Genomic DNA, 18405 nt, shown 5'->3' with positions numbered 1-18405 from the left:
GGTCAGGAGATCGAGACCATCCTGGCTAACACGGTGAAACCCATCTCTACTAAAAATACAAAAAATTAGCCGGGCGTCGTGGCAGGTGCCTGTAGTCCCAGCTACTCAGGAGGCTGAGGCAGGAGAATGGCATGAACCCGGGAGGCGGAGCTTGCAGTGAGTCGAGATCGCCCCACTGCACTCCAGCTTGGGTGACAGAGTGAGACTCCATCTCTTAAAAAAAAAAAAAAATTAATTGGTAGTGCCAATTAAAGGGAAATGCCTACTCGGTTTCCCTACCGCAGGCTGTGGCTGGGGACCCATGAGTCCTCCTCTGACTTGGGTGCTTTCGGATCCTCAGGTCCCTGGTCCACACTCCATCCATGACGACCTCAGACCTTTCTACACACTCCACCACCTCACTTATCAGCAATGAGGAGCAGTTTGAAGACTACGGGGAGGGTGACGACGTGGACTGCGCCCCCAGCAGCCCTTGCCCCGATGATGAGACCAGGACCAACGTCTACTCGGACCTGGGGTCTTCAGTGTCTTCCAGGTGGCCCCTTGGTCGGGGATGTCATTTGGGGTCAAAAGTTGCAGAACCAGGCCGGGCGCGGTGGCTCAAGCCTGTAATCCCAGCACTTTGGGAGGCCGAGACGGGCGGATCATGAGGTCAGGAGATCGAGACCATCCTGGCTAATACGGTGAAACCCCGTCTCTACTAAAAGTACAAAAAACTAGCCAGGTGAGGTGGCGGGTGCCTGTAGTCCCAGCTACTCAGGAGGCTGAGGCAGGAGAATGGCATAAACCCGGGAGGCAGAGCTTGCAGTGAGCTGAGATCCGACCACTGCACTCCAGCCTGGGCGACAGAGCGAGACTCCGTCTCAAAAAAAAAAAAAGTTGCAGAACCAATCTGAGCACATCCTAGGGGTCGGGGTGGGGTCGAGTCCTGAGCTGGCCCCCTTTCCTTTGTCCTAAGCTGCATGAGTTCTGCTCCTGGGGCTTAGGGTTGCTACCTTTGCACCCTGATTAGGGGTCAGAAGTTCCTCCTGAATTAACTGACCTAGGAGGCTGCACACTGGGGGCCATGGGGCTCTGTGTCATCTTGTGTCCTAGAGCCTCAGTGTTGAAGGGTCCTTCCAAGTGACCCTCTGTGATCCCTTCTCACCCACCTGAGTCACCACTTTCTCTGAAATGAGCTCGCAGTTTGCCTTAGCTGTTAAATGGGTATGCATCACTGGCTTCTCTTTGAGCGTGTTGGAGAAGGGATGGTCTGTTGCTATACTTCCACTCCCTGTCCCTCCCCCCAACAAGGTTCAAAGGTATTGGGGACTCAAGTAAAGTCAGCTCAGCAGGGTGGCATAGGGCACCAGACTGGACAGCAATTAAGGTGGTGATTCCTTTCCCTTGTGAACCAGTGCGGGGCAGACGCCTAGGAAAATGCGGCACGTGTACAACAGCGAATTGCTGGATGTTTACTGCTCTCAATGCTGCAAGAAAATCAACCTGCTCAATGACTTGGAAGCCCGACTGAAAAACCTGAAGGCCAACAGGTGAGGCCCGGGCCCAGCCTGGGAGTGGGAGGCCAGGGGGCCAGAGCAGGGCCTGGAGGGAGAAGCTACAGGCATGGTGACCCCTGCTGTCTGGGCAGGTGAGAGTTCTCAGAGGGTTGATCCAGGGGCTGCTTCTGCCACAGGAAATCAGGCTGTTTCTTCTCAGGACCAAGCTGACTAGTGAATTCCTTTGAGTGGGGCCTTGTCCTGCACTTTTGTGTCTTACAGTTGGGACAGAGTAAAGGAGTGGACGAAAGCCCTTACTCTGTTCAATGACTGTTTCCTCTCTCTCTCTAGCCCCAACCGAAAGATCTCCAGTACAGCCTTTGGACGGTAAGGCCTACCTCAGGGGAGGGCAAATTGAGTGCTGTCCCCGTGCTGCCCACTGGCCGGGGCTCCCTGCCAGCAGCCCAGACTCAGCTGGTGCCCGCATGTGGCTGAGAGAGCAGCGGGGAATGAGGCCATCCCAGGGCAGTGCAGCCGGGGCAGCGTCCACTTCTGAAAAACGGAGGCCAGCTCCTCCCTGCCCTCTCCCCATCCCTTGTCCCTTCTTCAAATCCTAGGTCGCCTTGACTTCAGGCAGGCACGCCAGGGATGCCCTGAGAGACAGAGCACCCCACAGCGCTCAGTGCCCTTCCCCCCTCTTGGAGCTGGCAGCCACACTCAATAAAGAGACCCCGGGTTTTCTGCAGGCGGGGCTCTAGACATGAGTGTGTGCCATCAGGGCCGGTCACTTTGCTCTGATTAAGTCCTGCAGCAGCTCAGTGTGGCCCCAGGTCCACACTCAGGGCTTTGGGAGCTGGCAGCAAGGGCCCAGGAGCTAGGTGGATTGGCCTCTTGGCAGAGACCCTGGCTGCTGCCTGTCAGGGAGCTGGAAGGGGATGTCACTGGGGGTGGCAGCTGGATTTTGCCTCAGGCATGGGTTAGCTCACCAGGCCCAGTCCCACCCTAGCTCACTGCTCTGCAAGGCCTGGTGAATTCTCTGCCTTTGCCATCCCCCAGAGTTCCCAGAGATGTAGCAGGAGCCAGCTTGGTGGAGAGGCTCAAGCCTCAGGAGGCCCAGACCCTCTGCCAGGGCCATGGAGCTGGGCTACCTCCTCGGGGGCTTCCCCACTGGAAGAGGAGGGTGCTCTCGTGCCAGCTCAGGTCACTGGGTAGCTGCAGGTCAGCCTGCTGGCATGAAGAGGGCTCCGAGGCCGCAGGAGAAGCTGTGCCTCTTTGTGTCTGCCAGGGAACCCTGGGGGTCTGTACAGCCCATTTGCTATCCTCTGGGCTGGATGATCTGCTGGGTTTGGCAACACTCTCCCTCTCAGGCTGAGTGAGGGCGGCCTCCTTAAAGGGGCAGATCCCCCGGGGTACTGGATGCTCCCCTAGCCAGTAGCCTGAGTAGGCCCCTGTCTCTGGAAGGCCCTGCAGCCAGACGCCCTCTCCCCACCCCTGCAGGCAGCTCATGCACAGCAGTAACTTTAGCAGCAGCAACGGCAGCACCGAAGACCTGTTCCGGGACAGCATTGACTCCTGTGACAATGACATCACAGAGAAGGTGGGCCCCGGGTGGCTGGAGAAGGGACTGAATGCATGCCTGCTCCCAGGGGAGGTGGGGTGTGCTCGGGCTACTGTCTGGGGACTTGGGAGACCCTGTGCCTGCCCAGGAATTGGGGATAGGTGGCCCTGGTGTGTTCCCCGCCCCCCACCCCACACATGACTGTTCTCGGATACACGGTGGTTTGGAGGTCCTGCTCACGAACCTCACGGGGTCAAAGTTCTCGGTTCTGTGGCCTCAGGGGTCTTCTCCACCCAACCCCTGCCCCCTGCTGCAGGTAAGCTTCCTGGAAAAGAAGGTGACAGAGCTGGAGAATGACAGCCTGACCAATGGGGACCTGAAGAGCAAGCTGAAGCAAGAGAACACGCAGCTGGTGCACAGGTCAGGCAGGCAGGGCACTGGGGGCTTGGCTGTGACTCTGGGGAACAAAGGGGGGGTCCTTGCTGAGACCTCCGGGAGGAGGCAGCCTCATGCCTTTGCAGCTCTGAGGGTCTGTGACGCATCAGCCTCTTGTCACATGGCCCTGCCCACATGTGGTGCCCAGGACAGGACCTTAGGGACAGGGAGACAGGTTGGAGCTCGACCTTGGCTCTAGACCAGATGGATTCCACCCCTGAGGTCTGCAGCCACAGGGCTGGTCCAAGATGGGAGTGGGGCTCCACTGTCTCTCATACAGTGACAGGAGCCTGATGTCCCTTCCTAGGGACAAGCTCTGCAGGGGACAGGCCAGTGTGAGCTGGGCGGTGGGAAGGGTCCAGCACTGCTGCTTCTGGAGGTTCCCTGCCTGCCATTCCTGATGCTGTCTGCAGTGGTGGATGCAGGGTTTAGTTGTCCTCACCGATGGCATGACCCTTGGGGGACATACCCTGGCCAGGGGTCTGGTCCTCTAACTTGTCACAGGGCCCATCTTGGGCCCTTCTGTACACCCCAGAAGGTCAGCCTGGTGGAGGGGCTGTTGCCAGTGAGACGTACCCCAGACCGAAATACCAACCAGGCTGTCACTGGGGTGCTCACGTCTACGTGCGCCTGGCCCTGTCCCAGGTCTGGGGCAGACTTCAGGCCACTGGCCAGGATGTGCCTATTTTGGGAGTCAAGATGCCCAATAAGCTGAATTATTAATCAGAGGGGTGGCCGGGACGGATTAGTACAAAAAGAAGAAGGGAGGCCTGAGTGCTTCCAGCCAGGTGTGGCTGCAGGGACTGGTGGGGGCGGTCCCTCCCTGTGCTGCCCTGAGTGCCCCACCTTCTGACTGCCAGGCCTGCTCCTTCATGGCATGTGTGACCGGCACCCCCTCTAAATATGTGGTGTCCCTGTTCATCTCTCTGAAAGCTACTGGCCCACACGCCCTCGGTGGGCATGCCAGTGACTCAGGGTCTTAGGGCCCAGGGCCCCCCATGCCACAGCCAGGGTTGGGGTGAAATAGTGCAGTCCCCAAGAGCTTGCCCCTTGCGCTGTCCTCAGGGTGCATGAGCTGGAGGAGATGGTGAAGGATCAGGAGACCACAGCCGAGCAGGCGCTGGAGGAGGAGGCACGGCGCCACCGCGAGGCCTACAGCAAGCTGGAGAGGGAGAAGGCTACTGAGGTGGAGCTGCTCAATGCCAGGTGGGCCCCTCCACCGACCCCCCTCCCTCAGAGGGATCCCCTGCCCTGGGGCAGCCCTGTGGGATAGGCACTATCCCCATTTTATAGATGGGAAGCTGAGGCTGAGGGGCAGCTTCTTGAACCTTCCCAGTAGTAACAGTTCCACTTTCATACCACGAGAAACACAGAGGCATATGTTCTTCAGAAAGTTCGCTGAAGAATGTTCCCAGGAGCGTGGCACACATTTGGTAATGCGAACTACACATATGTCTGTCAATGAGAAAAGGGCCTGGGCTGGGTCTCATGTCCAGGCCTAGAGCGCCCCCTGCTGTCAGGTTCTCCCCTGACCCCTGGGGGACTGAGCCAGAGCCCCAGGGCCAGGGTAAATGGAAAACCCAGCTCCTGTTCCTTGCGTGTACCTGTGGCTTCACCATTGGAACGTGAGGCAGGCAGGACGAGGAGCAGCCCAGGGCCAGGGATCTGGGTTGGTCTCCCGTTAGCTCCATGGCCTTGGACGTATTGGGTCACCTCCCTGTGTGCCCCACAGAGCGGCTGTGTGGGTGGGTGAGCTGATGTAAGTCCAGACCCTTCCCATAGGTGAGGGCTATGATGATGCCTCTGTGATGAAGCTCCTTTGCGGCCCTTGTCCGAGGCCGAGGAGGTCGCCTGGGCTTCTGACAGAGAGGACAACTGCCCCAGCACTCCTCAGACCCCCTGAAGCCCCAGTCTCCATGCTGAGGCTTCCCAGAGTTGCCGAGCCCCACGTGGTGGCTGGTGGGCTGCTGAGCAAATGACTGGGAGTTGGGCTCTCAGGCAGGTACCTCCCTGCCCCTGTGTCCCTGCCCCTGTGCAGTTTGGTGAGGAGACTTCCCAACTCCCTGGTATCTGAGACCTGCTTTGCTAAGTTACTCACCAGGGGTTCATTTTACATTTTGACTCTGTTCTAGAAGCTGCTGTTTTGCATCTGTTTCTGGAGGCTGGTGCCTGGTTAAGGGTGACTGTTCTCGCTCAGCCCGCCTCTGGCAGCTGGCCTGAGAGAGGTGGCTGGGACACGGGAGGTGGTAAAAGACAGTGTGAACCTGGGCCACAGGACAAAGCACAGAAAGCCAGCTCTTGGGAACTATCTCCTAACATGTGCCCCTCGCACAGCTCCAGGGGTGCCGTTCATGTAAAATATCCGAGTGGTGTTCCCAGAGTCCTGCTGTATGCTTGGTTCCCTACCACTTCCACCAGCTCAGGGCCACTTGCGGGTGGTGGGGCTGAATTCCTCTCTGGAGCCCAGAGGGCAGTGGAGGCCCAGAAGCCATCCTTCCAGGAAGGAGGATGTGATGGAGAGGTGGTAGGTTCAGAACAAGATGGTCTGCAGGAATCGGTGCCAGAAGTGACCCTGCTCGGTTCTGGTGCCACCGACAGCCCAACTCACCTGCACCTGTTCTCGGACCATTTAAAAGCGACCTGAGACTGGGCACAGTGGCTCACGCCTGTAATCCCAACACTTTGGGAGGCCAAGTCAGGTGGATCATGAGGTCAGGAGATCGAGACCATCCTGGCCAACATGGTGAAACCCTGTCTCTACTAAAAATACAAAAATTAGCCAGGCATGGTGGTGCGTGCCTATAGTCCCAGCTGCTCAGGAGGCTGAGGCAGGAGGATCGCTTGAACCTGGGAGGCAGAGGTTGCCGTGAGCTGAGATCACACCACTGAGACTCCATCTCAAAACAAACAAACAAAAAACCGACCTGAACACCCAGGTTCTGTCTTCTTGTGGAATTCCTGTGTGAATGCTGACACAGAGGATTATTGCTGTCAGAGCCCATACCTGTGGTCATCAGAGGCAGGTGCAGTGAGCGCTCAGAGAAGAGCCCTGGATGAGATGCTGTTGGTGGGGAATGAAAAGCCAGTGTGATCACTGCCTTCCAGTTACAGAGTCTAACAGGAGGGCCCAGTCGCAGAAGCCACAAGAGGACTGTTTCTCCATCGAGCAGAAAAACATCCCCATGTTGTCTGAGGATCTAAAGGATGCATACAAACAGAATCTGCGTTCCAACTCTCTAATGAATGTTTCCACTTATTGGAAAAATAAAGGCCACGTGTGGTGGCTCACTCTTGTAATCCCAACACTTTGGGAGGCCAAGGTGGGCAGATCACGTGAGGCCAGGAGTTTGAGACCAGCCTGGCCAACATGGCAAAACCCATCTCTACTAAAAATACAAAAATTTAGCTAGGCATGGTGGTGCACGCTTGTAATCCCAGCTGTTCAGGAGGCTGAGGCACGAGAATCGCTTGAGCCAGGAAGGCAGAGGCTGCTGTGAGCTGAGATTGTGCCACCTCACTCCAGCCTGGGCGACACAGCAGGACTCTGTCAAAAAAAAAAAAAAAAAAAAAAAAATGGAAAATAAGAAGGATAATAATTTAGTATCCTTACTATTTTGCTTTGGCTGATAGGAAGCTCACGGCTAAATTGTCTTTGACATAATAATCATATTCTTTCTCTCAGTTGGTTTCTGGTATCTTCCCTCTTGGAGGAAGCAGAGAATCACTGCAGACTGGCAGGCCCTTATCAGATAGTCTCCATTCCAGGTTTCTGAGATTTGTCTTTCTCCTTTCGCCAGGGTGCAGCAGTTGGAGGAAGAAAATACAGAGCTTAGAACAACAGTGACTCGGCTCAAGTCTCAAACAGAGAAACTGGACGAGGTGAGTAGCAGATCCAGGCTTGGGGCCAAACTCCCAGAGGGGCAGGGCTGGCCATCGGGGGCCTTTAGTTTATTGCTTCTGAACTTCTAAACAAATGCCCTACCCCCTAAGAAATGCAAAAAAAGTGAATAACAACTTGTGTTTCTGTATTTCTGATTTTCCAAGTTTTCCACAGCGAATGTATTTATTACTTTATACAATGGAGAAGAATTACAGTTTTAGAAAGAGGTTAGCTTCTATTTGGGCTAATACCTTCAATTCAGGTTGCATCTAGTATTGTTGAAGGACTTCAGAGGGCTGAGGTTTTTAGTTGTGTTTCTAGAATCATCGGGGCTCTGGCCGTTTCTGTAAGCCAAGACTCAGGGCTGCGTCTGAGGGAGCTGGTTTCACTGTGCATCTGCCTCGTGAAGATGTCTGACCAGACCCCAGGGATACCCCTGGACATAGTGAGGCCCTCTCTGGAAACTCTCCTTCCCTGACCGGGTTTCCCTGCTCCAGGAGCGGCAGCGCATGTCCGACCGTCTGGAGGACACCAGCCTGCGACTCAAAGATGAGATGGACCTGTACAAGCGCATGATGGACAAGCTACGGCAGAACCGCCTCGAGTTCCAGAAGGAGCGGGAGGCGACGCAGGAGGTGGGTCCCAGGCCAGCAGGCACCAGGGCTCCTTCCAGCGTCCCTGCTCCTGCCAACCTGCCTCTCTCCCTTGCAGCTCATCGAGGACTTGCGGAAGGAGCTGGAGCACCTGCAGATGTACAAGCTGGACTGCGAGCGGCCAGGAAGGGGCCGCAGTGCCTCCTCTGGCCTAGGCGAGTTCAATGCCAGGGCCCGCGAGGTGGAGCTCGAGCACGAGGTCAAGCGGCTCAAGCAGGTGGTTCTAGCAGTCTCTGTGTCCAGTGGGGCGGGGTGGCTGGGTCCACCGCCTGGGTTTCCTATGCAGGATCTGTGACAGGGGAGCCCAGAGCTGTAGCGGCACTGCCTGTCTGCTTCTCAGCAACCTGTTTGTCAGGGCTGGCTGTCCCATTTCACAGTCAGGAAAATCGATCCGCAGATCTCCCCCTTATATCCATATAAAGAAATAGACACTGCTGTTTGCCTTGGTGCTCAGGGTGGAGGATGAGACTATACCCAGCTGCAGTATAGTGCCCGCTGGCATTGGATTCTCCCAGAAGTAGACCCTGAGGCTAAGGTTCCTTTTTTTTTTTTTTTTTTTTAAAGAGACAGTGTCGTCTTGCTCTGATACCCAGGCTGGAGTGCTTTGGCACAGTCATCGCTCACTGCAGCCTTGAATTCCTGGGCTCAGGTGATCTTCCTGCCTCAGTCTCCCACGTAGCTAGGACTACAGGCACCCACCACCATGCCCAGCCAGTGTTGTTTTTGTTTTTTGAGGCAGGGTCTCACTATGTTGCCCAGGCTGGAGGGCAGTAGTGTGATCACAGCTCACTGCGGCCTCAAATTCCTGGGCTCAAGCAGTTCTCCTGCCTCAGCCTCTCGAGCAGTTAGGACTACAGGAGAGCGCTACCACGCCTGGCTAATTTATTTATTTATGTAATTTGTAGAGATGGGGTCTCCCTATATTGCCCAGGCTTGAACTCCTGGGCTCAAGGGATCCTCCCACCCTTAGCCTCTGAAAGTGTTGGGATTACAGGAATGAGCCACTGTGCCTAGCCAGAAGATTGCATTTCAAGGAGTGCTGCCTTAGCTAAAGACCGTTGGGTGGGGGAGTGGATCAGGAGGAGGCAGTGGCCAGGTGGTGCTGGTTGAAGTGTCAGCTCTGCCTGACCCTGCAGGTGGAAGAGCCTGCAGCATAAATTATCCTTCTGAGTTTGTTCCACTGGGGACAAAGGGGCTGATGGCTGTGCTCTCACAGAAGTCCTAAAACCCCAGCCCTTCTCCTAGTCTAGGGGTGGGGCACCCAGGGTCCCAGGTGTGAGCATTAGGGCTCTTTAGGCAAAAGCTGGCACGTGAGAGTGGTGATGGGATCTGGGTGGGTCTGCCTGGGACAACTCCAGCCAAGCAGGATTCAGAGCATGGCTGCCGGGGAGCCAAGGAAATGAGATGGCCGGCCTCCCCAGAGAGCCCAGAGCATCACTTCCTTCGGCAAGGGCCAGTGTTGGAGGCCGGGCTGCTGGGTGGGTGGTGTCCCTACGCAGGGCCCAGGGAGGAAGGGGTGGCCAGGAGCCTTGGCTGCTCTGAGCAGGGCTATAACTCCTCCACAAACCCTGTGCACTCCCAGGACGCCGGGCCCCTGGACCAGGACCCAGCCCTCTTACCCCCCAGCACCTGGCAAAGGCTGCAACATCTATGGCCCCTTGAACTGGCCGTGATGCATACCTGTGGGAATGGCACTGGCGATGGGCGGGGACGGTGGATGTGGAGAAGTGGGTTCCAGTGGGCTGTGGATGCCTCTTGGGGTTGACGTCGCCTTCGTCCTTCTCTCTGTAGGAGAATTATAAGCTGCGGGATCAGAACGATGACTTGAATGGGCAGATCTTGAGCCTCAGCCTCTACGAAGCAAAAAACCTCTTTGCCGCCCAGACTAAAGCCCAGTCTCTGGCTGCGGAGATAGACACTGCCTCGCGTGATGAGGTAACCACATCACTGGCTCTTGCTTTGGGGCCTGGCCGCTCCTCTGTAATTCCTTCTCCCAGCCCCCACCTGCCCAGCGTGAGAAAACCAGGCCAGGGTTTGGCAGGGAGTCCCATCTACAACACCCCACATGACAGAGGGCAAAGCCGTGAGCAGGGGAGGGGGCTGCTGGAGAGGTCAAGTCGGCTCTGAGTTCTGCCTGTGCTGGAAGGAGTGCAGGTTTGGTTCCGAGTGCCGTGTGAGTCTTAGGTCTGCCAGAAAAGTGCCAACATAGCCAGCTGAGTGGATCAAGCCGTGACTCTGGGTTAGGCTATCACTCCCACTCTTCCCAACCCAGAGGGAGAGGACATTAGCATTTCTCCAGCACCTGCTTCTTCTGTGATGTGTTTTCACTTAACCTCCTGATGACTCTGAGGCTTTAGGAACAGCTCCACATTCCAAGCTGGGAAGGTGGAACCCAGGACCACCCAGCTAGGGAGGGAGAGGGATCCAGCTGTCTCCAGAGCCAAAGCCTACCCTTCCTGCCACACCAGAGTATGCTTATGAAAGGCCGGGCCTCCAGAATGCCCTGGCTGCATTTGAACAGGAATTGTAAGACACTCTGTCACTGAGCCTTACCCTCTGCCTGGGACATGGGGCGATGAACTGACCTCTGTCCTCAAGGAGCTCCCAGGTGAGCTGGGCCCCAGCCCCAGGGCAGAGGCAGCATGTCAGCAATGTCCGAAAGAACACTGTCCTGGAGGAGAGCAGTGTGGGGCTGGGGGTGGGGAGAGGTGTTCCAGGCAGGAGACAGCTCCCCTTTGGAGTCTTAGGGGCCCTGGGACTTTGTCAGTCTTGATTTTAAATGACTTTGGCCAGTGTTCTCTACTTTTATGAAAGATTACCCATACCTGGGCCCACTCTACAAACTGATCACATTGGAATCTCTGGGGGTGGGGCCTGGGCACCTGCATAGGTAATACTAGGGGCTGAGCCACTTCGACACTCGTCCTGGCATCCAAATGCTGAGGCTGTCCTGGGGCCCGCCTTGCCCAGGGTCTCCTGATGCCCTCTGTCGTCAGGCACTGGCCTGCGACAAGCCTGGGAATCTGGACTCTGCCCGCACCCCATCCCAGGCCCAGCCACTGACCTATCTTTCCCATTTCCTTCAGCTAATGGAAGCCCTCAAGGAGCAGGAGGAGATCAACTTCCGGCTGAGGCAGTACATGGACAAGATTATCCTCGCCATCCTGGACCACAACCCCTCCATCCTCGAGATAAAACGCTAAGGCACGGGGCTGGCTGCGGAGCAGCCTTAGGACCCTAGAACCAAGGGGCAGGCCCTGCCCAAGGATGCAGGCCTAAGCCGGGCCTCACACTCACACTGTAAATGTCTCTCTGGCCACCATGCGTTATGTGTACCTGTGTATGTATGTGGGGAGGCTGTGCACACGAGCGAGGGGTGAGTGGCCGTGGCTGTGGGCAGCATCCACACGGTTAGCCGTGCATGCACTTTGTGGCCCCTTTGCAAGGGGCGGAGGGTACTGGAAGTGGGAGGGGGCAAGGTCTGCTATCAGGAGTTACTGTAAAAACAAGAACTGGAAGCTCGTGTTTCTGGTACTGGGTAAAATGATTCTACCTCTGGGGATAAGGATCCACATTCGCTCTAGTACGATGGGCTCTTTCACCCCACTCCTAGTCCCCTGGGTGTGGGAGCAAAATTGTGATCTTTCCTAGGAATTCGAATGCCCCATATTTGTGTCCTCGCCAGCTCTTTGGCCACCCTTCAAGCCCCGGTGTTCAAGCTCAGAGAGGATGAAGGGGCATCTGGAGGGTCCACGAGATGGGGCCCTCACCAAACGCCTTGGCCGCCGGCCGGCAGCCCTCTGTGATGTGTGTGCAGAGTGAACAGAGGACTCAGGTTTCAGAGGAGCTAGTGCAGAGCACCCTCATCCTGTAGAGTTCAAACACTCCCCATCCGTGCTACCTACCTCCCCGTTTCTGTTTTGGTTTTAAGACAATGAAGCAGCATTCACTGGGTGTAACATGAAGGGATAAAAACGAAGGAGAAAGAGAGTTTGGGATGGGATGTCTAAGGCAGGAGTTGACATCAGGCAACCAAAGAAATGAGTTTTGGGGAGGAACACAACTCCCATCCCAGTTTCCTTCCCATGGCTGCATGTTAAGATGGATGCATGGAGAGACCATCTGCCTGGCTTCCTGTCTTCATTCTCCACGCAGCCTGGTGATGGCAGGCCTGGGTTTGGATTTCAGAATCTGAGCTCCGGGCTCCACTCATGTGGCAGCAAGACTGCTTCATTCCAGCGTTTAGAAACACACGTGTATTTGGTTCTCAGTCATGGGAGCACTTGCTGCACTGGTGGGAGGTGGTTGGGAAAGTTGCAGGAAAACCTTAGTCTTCCATCCTTCCGATCCATGGTGGAAATTCACGCCATGGATTTTTAATGGATCTTTTGTTCTAGGCAGCTGGGAATAGACATGGTACTTACCTTAGAGTTTTCCAATTTATCTCAATTTTATATGGCTTGTGATTCATTTTCTTAATCCAAATATATATAAACGTGTGTGGTCTTATTTTCCCCCCTGCAGTTTCTTGTTTTCTTCAGCACATCTTATAGTATGAGAAGGAAGGTTTGGGCATGTTGGGAAGGACAGTGGAGGGGGAGACGCAGAAAGAGAGGGCACTGACAGTGAGGAGAGGGGATCTGGGGACTTGGGTGTGACCCCTTCATGACAAAGACAGGGCTGTGGCCAGGACCAACCTTCAGTTCCATTCCAATCAGCCTTTGCATTTGTTGGATCTCGTGGCTTCATTTGAATCCTATGTTGGGGATTAGTTTCATGCTGCAAATAATGGGGTTGCATTGGTCTGATCCAAGACTTTGGAGCCACCCACACCGGGAAGACTAGGCTAGGCAGTCGGTCTTCTGGAGTTTCTCAGCCCCTTAGGACGCGGGTCTCCTTGGGCTCTCCCAAGAGTCTGCAAAGAGGCAGTGGAAGAAGGCATGAGGAGAGGGTCTCTTGAGAATTTGCCAATAGGAAGCAATGGCCATGGCTGAAAGGAACAAGACAGATCCTGACATAGCTTTGGCCTGGGTGTTAGGTCGAAGGAGTACTGGTGCGTGGGGGCCTTGCCCCAGGGTTGAGTATTTTATATGTAAAATGTTATCTACTCTTTGGCTGCACTGGAATTTCAGAGAAGGCCGCAGAGGCATGGGTTCCACAGCCTGAGTCACAACGTGGGAAGGAATCTGCCATGGGAAAGGCGGGTGGAAGGAAGCAGCTGGCAGCCTGGGGTGTGCTTCAGGCTCCTCCCTCTAGGGGGCGCCGTGGGAACAGGCTCCAGGAGGCGGCTGGAGTCCAAAAGGCCCCCGGGACCTGGTGCAGTGCCAGAGGGGCCTCTGGAACAGGGCTGGCTTTTAAATGGGGGGCTGAATTCCAGCTCACACACACCTCAAGTCCAACCTTACTTTCTTCAGCCAGAATACATTTCTTGTAAAACCTGGCCTACCTGCTTGGCTTTTAAAGATCGCATATGTTTGTAAAAATATTCTTCTGGGCTCAAAAGCTAGCTTGAGGGGGCAGATGCCCCAAGGGTCCCAGCTCCACAGCCCCTGGCAGGTCCCAGAGCCCTTGGTGGTAGGGATGGAGCTTGATCTTTGTTTCTGCCTTTACACCTCAGTAGTGGGGCTGCAAGGTAGTAGACAGGATGCCTAGTTAAGTTTGAATTTCAGATAGACAAATAATTTTAGAATGAACATCTGTACTTCAGATAGACAAATAATTTTAGAATGAACATCTGTACTTCAGACAGACAAATAATTTTAGAATGAACATCTGTACTTCAGATAGACAAATAATTTTAGAATGAACATCTGTACTTGGGACAGATGTTATTTTTAGAGATAGAATCTTGCTCTGTTGCCCAGGCTGGAGTGTAGTGGTATGGTCATAGCTCACCATAACCTTGAACTCCCAGGCTCAAGTGATCCTCCTGCCTTAACTGCCTCAGTAGCTGGGACTACAGGCATGCACCACCACACCCAGCTAATTTTTCTTATTTTTTGTAGAGACAGGGTCTCACTGTGTTGCCTCACTCGAGCTGCTGGCCTCAAGTGACCCTCCCGCCTCAGCCTCCCAAAGCACTGGGATTACAGGCACGAGCCACCATGCCTAGCCAGGACATATTTGAAATGCGGAGATTTGAAAAATTCTGATGATGAGACTGAGTCCTTAGACATTCCAGTTTAATTGTTGTGGGTGTGACCCAGGCATGGAATTTTGTAAAGAGCTGCTCAGGTAATTCCAATTTAATTGCATGTCCTACTTGGGTTTTTTGTTTGTTTGTTTGTTTTTATTGTTTTTGCTAAACCTGGCAACCCTACCGAGTAGGGATTAGCAGTAACTTATCTGAAATCTAGAGGTGTTTTTTGGGTGGGGCGAGGGTTTCTGTAGTAGACTCAGACTTTACATGGCCCTGAGCTGCCCTGGTGGTCAGTTGGAAGTCAGGCAAAATGAACTGAACCAGGAGTGAGCTTTGTATACATTATCTACTAGAAAATGAAGTGCCTCCTGGTTCAGCAAGTCCCTGTGCGGTGAGAGGCTTTAAGAAAGTTCTAGTAAAAATGTTTTTTCTTTTAACTTTGAATTGGCCAGAGTTAATCCTAGGTCATTTTATTTTAAACTGGTAGATTTCTTTGTGAACTGTCACAGAGAAATTCCTTTTCGTGACTTTATTTCTGACCTATTTAAAACATGAACAGACCAGGCACGGTGGCTCACGCCTGTAATCCTAGCACTTGGGAGGCAGTGGCAGGCGGATCGCTTGAGCTCAGGAGTCCTAAACCAGCCTGGGCAACACAGTGATACCTTGTCTCTACCAAAAGTTAAAAATAAAAGAACACAAAGCTCAGGAAGCTGCACGAGGGCCTGGAACAGTGGGCTTAGCTTTGGCTGTGCATTGGAATTACCTTGGGAGATTTGTAAGCTTCTGCTGTCTGGGCTGAACCACCAGAGGTTCGGATTGAATTGGTGGGGGTGTGGTCCAGGCATCCAGATGTGCAAAGACCTCCCCAGGTGATGATATGCAGCCCGAGGTTGAGACTCCCCTGTCCTGGAAGGTCATTGGCCAGAGGTAGAGGAAACTGGTCAAAGTGGCTATTGGGCTTGTCAAGCCCATGGCTGAATGACAGCGAGCACTCTTGCTGGGAGGGTACCCTTTCCTGTTATGTTGTTGAATGGTCCTGGCCTGCAGGATGGGAGACCAGATGCCTTCAGGAGCTGGTGGATCCAACTGTTCTCACCAACCTGGAGGTTAGCAGACCAGAGTGGGCGGGCAGGACCTCGGCCTGGTGCCCCTGGAGTCAGTGGGTGGCATGTGTTGGGATATACTGGCTACAGGCTCATTGCAAAGAGCAGGTAGAACAGAGTCGGCAGGGAACTGACAGGTGAGGCTGTCCCCCTGAAAGCAGCCTCAGAAACAGCTGCCACCTATTTGCATAGCTGAGCAGGAGGAGATAATTTCTTTGTGGGTTTTGCCTCTGGTCTGTTTCCTGACTGGGTTGATAAGGGAGTTCCAGCTCTTTCCCTGTTAGCCAAACCAGCATCCCACTCACACACTGGACACTCCAGGTGCTAGTCCGCTGGTGCTGGTGTTGAGGGGAGTGGGGGTGGGGGATGCAAGTGCGAGTTCTTGGTTCCAGTGAGGGACTTAGCCAGCAGAAGCCTCCAGGGGCCAGCAGGGCCAGGTGAAACTGGGAGAAGTGAAGCCCTCTTTCTATGTCCTGTGTGTGTGGTGGGTTTACTGCATTAGCAAATTTAAACTTAAAAACGAACTCTAGGCCAGGCACGGTGGCTCGCACCTGTAATCCCAGCACTTTGGGAGGCCAAGGCGAGTGGATTGCCTGAGCTCAGGAGTTCCAGACCAGCCTGGGCAACATGGTGAAACTCTTGTCTTTATTTTTTCAAAAAACAAACACTAACTTTAGATGTGATCGTACCAGGAAAGCTTTGCGTGGTCACCATGCCAAGAAAATGACTTTGGTTGCCCGGCAGATCCACAGTGACTCTTTTTCAGGGGCTATTGTGGATTCTAGATTGAGGAAAGGGGCCACCTAGGACTCAGTGCTGGTATCCTCCACAGTCCTTTCTCCCAGACTCTGGCCCTCCCGTTGGGACCCAGGGAATCCCCTCTAGGGTGACGCTGCTGGCTGGTAAGACTGAGGCCTGCTGCGCCAAGGGACCTCAAGTTAGAAGGGCCGTTCCTTCAATGGATGACTTTGAGCGCTGATCCTAGGCACCTGCCAGGTCCTCACTTCCTGCTCTGAGTGCACACATGGATGGAGCAGCCAGCAGGAAGCAGGAGAGGCTGGAACCAGGAGCCTGCCCTACCTGCATGGCAGGACAACTCCGAGGCCCTTCTGCCATATTCTCTGCTGCCCACCAGAGAAAATAGGCTGCTTTCTAGAAAGATTTGTTTCTAAAAGTGTAGACCCTGGGGAAGTATAATGCCACCATGCTCAGCAGGCAAGGTTTCCCATATGGCCTTCCTGCCCTGACCTCGTAGGTTGCTCCTCTCCCCACCTGTAAGGTAGAGATGTCTGCCCCGGAGCCACCAGCTGGGGATGGCATCCAGGCCATGTCTCCTGCAGGATCCAAGTGCTGTTGTCCCCAGGGTAACCCTGCCTCCTGCTGGGGCCCATCCGCTTTGCTGTGCTGCACAGGCTGTTTTCATCTGCATGGTTTGCGGTCTTTGTCCTTGTGCCTTTTCGTCCCCATCGCCACTGTACAGGATTTTCCACATTACCCACTGCCTCCTTTTTTACATAGTCTCGTCTCCCTGACATTTCCCGAGCCTTGTAAATGTGTACTTTTTCCATGTGCCTCCCCCAGGTGAGGCCAACTCTCCCGGGCACATTCATCCACAGGGATCAGGCCCCACTTATCCTTGGCTCACTCAGCCTGTAGACTTGGTAACTTTGTACAGAATCTTTCATTATTGTCTTAAACATGGGGGGCTAGGACCCACTTAGTCCCTTCTCCAGCCTGCAGCTAGTTTAGGAGCCTTGCATTCCAGAAAAGGGCAACTTTGTGTAAAGCAGCTTCTCCCACAGAGCTTTTCCTGCATTGTTAGCGATGTCTGGCAGAGCATTACTCTTTAACCTGGGGCACTGACTGGCCCCAGCGGAGATGTCATGGGACTGCAGCCACTCCGTGTACCATCTCTGCCCCCAGAGGAAGACCTGTCCGTGGTTCCAGGCCTGCCTTGAGGCCACCACATCTGTGTCTAGAACAGCTGCGGGCCCCACTCGGGCCGAAGGAAGAGGCGTTAGCTGCTGCCCTTGCCTGCTGTGAATACCTGCCCAGCCCTTCCTTGTCTGCTGAGGTGCTCAGACCAGAGTGCCATTAAATACCGACTGATGTCACAGAGTGGACGGTGCATTGCCGAGGACTCACTCATAGCTGTGGGCCCCCTTCCATCTCCTCCCACTTTCTTGGCTGGGTCTTCTGAGGCATATGTGGAATGAACTACACACGTGGCCTCATGCCCAAAGGTTTGTTCGATGGCTTCTGACTCTGGGATTCAACTTGAGTTTTTTGCCCCAGGAGGCTCTGTCTGGAAACAGGCTTAGTTTTAGGGCTGGGGTGGGACCTGCCCTGTGGGCCCCAGGGAGGGGATAGTGGGGGTGACGCCCTGAGGCTGTCCAGGGTCCGAGCTCTATGCCTCCAACCTGCTTCTGCCTCAAAAGGAACAGGCTGTTGGTGGCAGGCTCCTCCCAGGGAGCTGTACTGTACAGACCAAGGTGTAAATAAACAGTTTGCTCTTCTCGCCTGACTGAACCGAGTTTCTTTGGTTGCGGGAGGGTGGGCAGAAGAGGCCTAGTTCCAGGGCTCACAGGGACGGACAGTCTCCCTTAAAAGGAGCAATCCCCTACCCCTCACCAAGTTTGTGGTTCCCAGGGTGGCTGGTGCTGTCCCCAGGGGCAGCGTGGAGTGGGGGCAGTGTCACTCTCCAGTCCCTAGGGGAGAAGACGTGGATCCCAGAAGCCTCTGTAACACCACCATTCCAGCCACAGGGCTATGATGTTTGGAAACGTTGTCCTCTGGCCATGTTCTTTCCCACTGAGGTCTTCCTAGGGGTTCAGTGGGGTCCCAGTGCCATGCTTCCTCCATGTCTGCCACTGTGGCTCCCCAGGGTGACTGCCCAATGCCTCCACTCAGGACTGGCTTCAGACCTGCCAGTGCTGGTCTCTGCCACACCATCAAGTACCAAGGTGGTCCCCAGTTTAGTCACCCAGACCCCTGGATTTCTGCCCTCTGCCCCTTCCTCTATTATGGGATTCCAGGCATGAAAGTGGCTTCACAGGTGGCCCAGGCCCTCCACCTCCCAGTGCAGGCCCTGGTGCCATGAGTCCTCTAGGGAGGGCAGACAGCTCCCCACTCACTGGACTTACACAGCCTCCTGGC

At 54.7% G+C, this 18405-nt stretch overlaps 1 protein-coding gene across 2 annotated transcripts in view; it reads left to right on the top strand.

Annotated features, from left to right (window-relative positions):
- Nucleotides 1-17767, top strand: part of RAB11FIP4 (RAB11 family interacting protein 4) — a 149895-nt gene extending 132128 nt beyond the window's left edge. For both annotated transcript variants that reach the window (XM_017890941.1, XM_017890942.1), the window contains 11 exons: nucleotides 341-535; nucleotides 1398-1532; nucleotides 1830-1865; nucleotides 2976-3075; nucleotides 3353-3456; nucleotides 4537-4677; nucleotides 7269-7350; nucleotides 7849-7986; nucleotides 8063-8221; nucleotides 9796-9939; nucleotides 11091-17767. In XM_017890941.1, the coding sequence (XP_017746430.1) occupies nucleotides 341-535; nucleotides 1398-1532; nucleotides 1830-1865; nucleotides 2976-3075; nucleotides 3353-3456; nucleotides 4537-4677; nucleotides 7269-7350; nucleotides 7849-7986; nucleotides 8063-8221; nucleotides 9796-9939; nucleotides 11091-11207 (1351 nt within the window). In that variant the 3' untranslated portion in view covers nucleotides 11208-17767. The remainder of the gene's footprint in view (nucleotides 1-340; nucleotides 536-1397; nucleotides 1533-1829; nucleotides 1866-2975; nucleotides 3076-3352; nucleotides 3457-4536; nucleotides 4678-7268; nucleotides 7351-7848; nucleotides 7987-8062; nucleotides 8222-9795; nucleotides 9940-11090) is intronic.
- The last annotated feature ends 638 nt before the right edge of the window (nucleotides 17768-18405 follow it).

This window comes from Rhinopithecus bieti, unplaced genomic scaffold, assembly GCF_001698545.2.
Source record: "Rhinopithecus bieti isolate Rb0 unplaced genomic scaffold, ASM169854v2 scaffold_19652, whole genome shotgun sequence".
NCBI lineage: Eukaryota > Metazoa > Chordata > Mammalia > Primates > Cercopithecidae > Rhinopithecus > Rhinopithecus bieti.
Note: the sequence above shows the minus strand (reverse complement) of the source record. Positions and strands in the feature narration are given on the sequence as shown.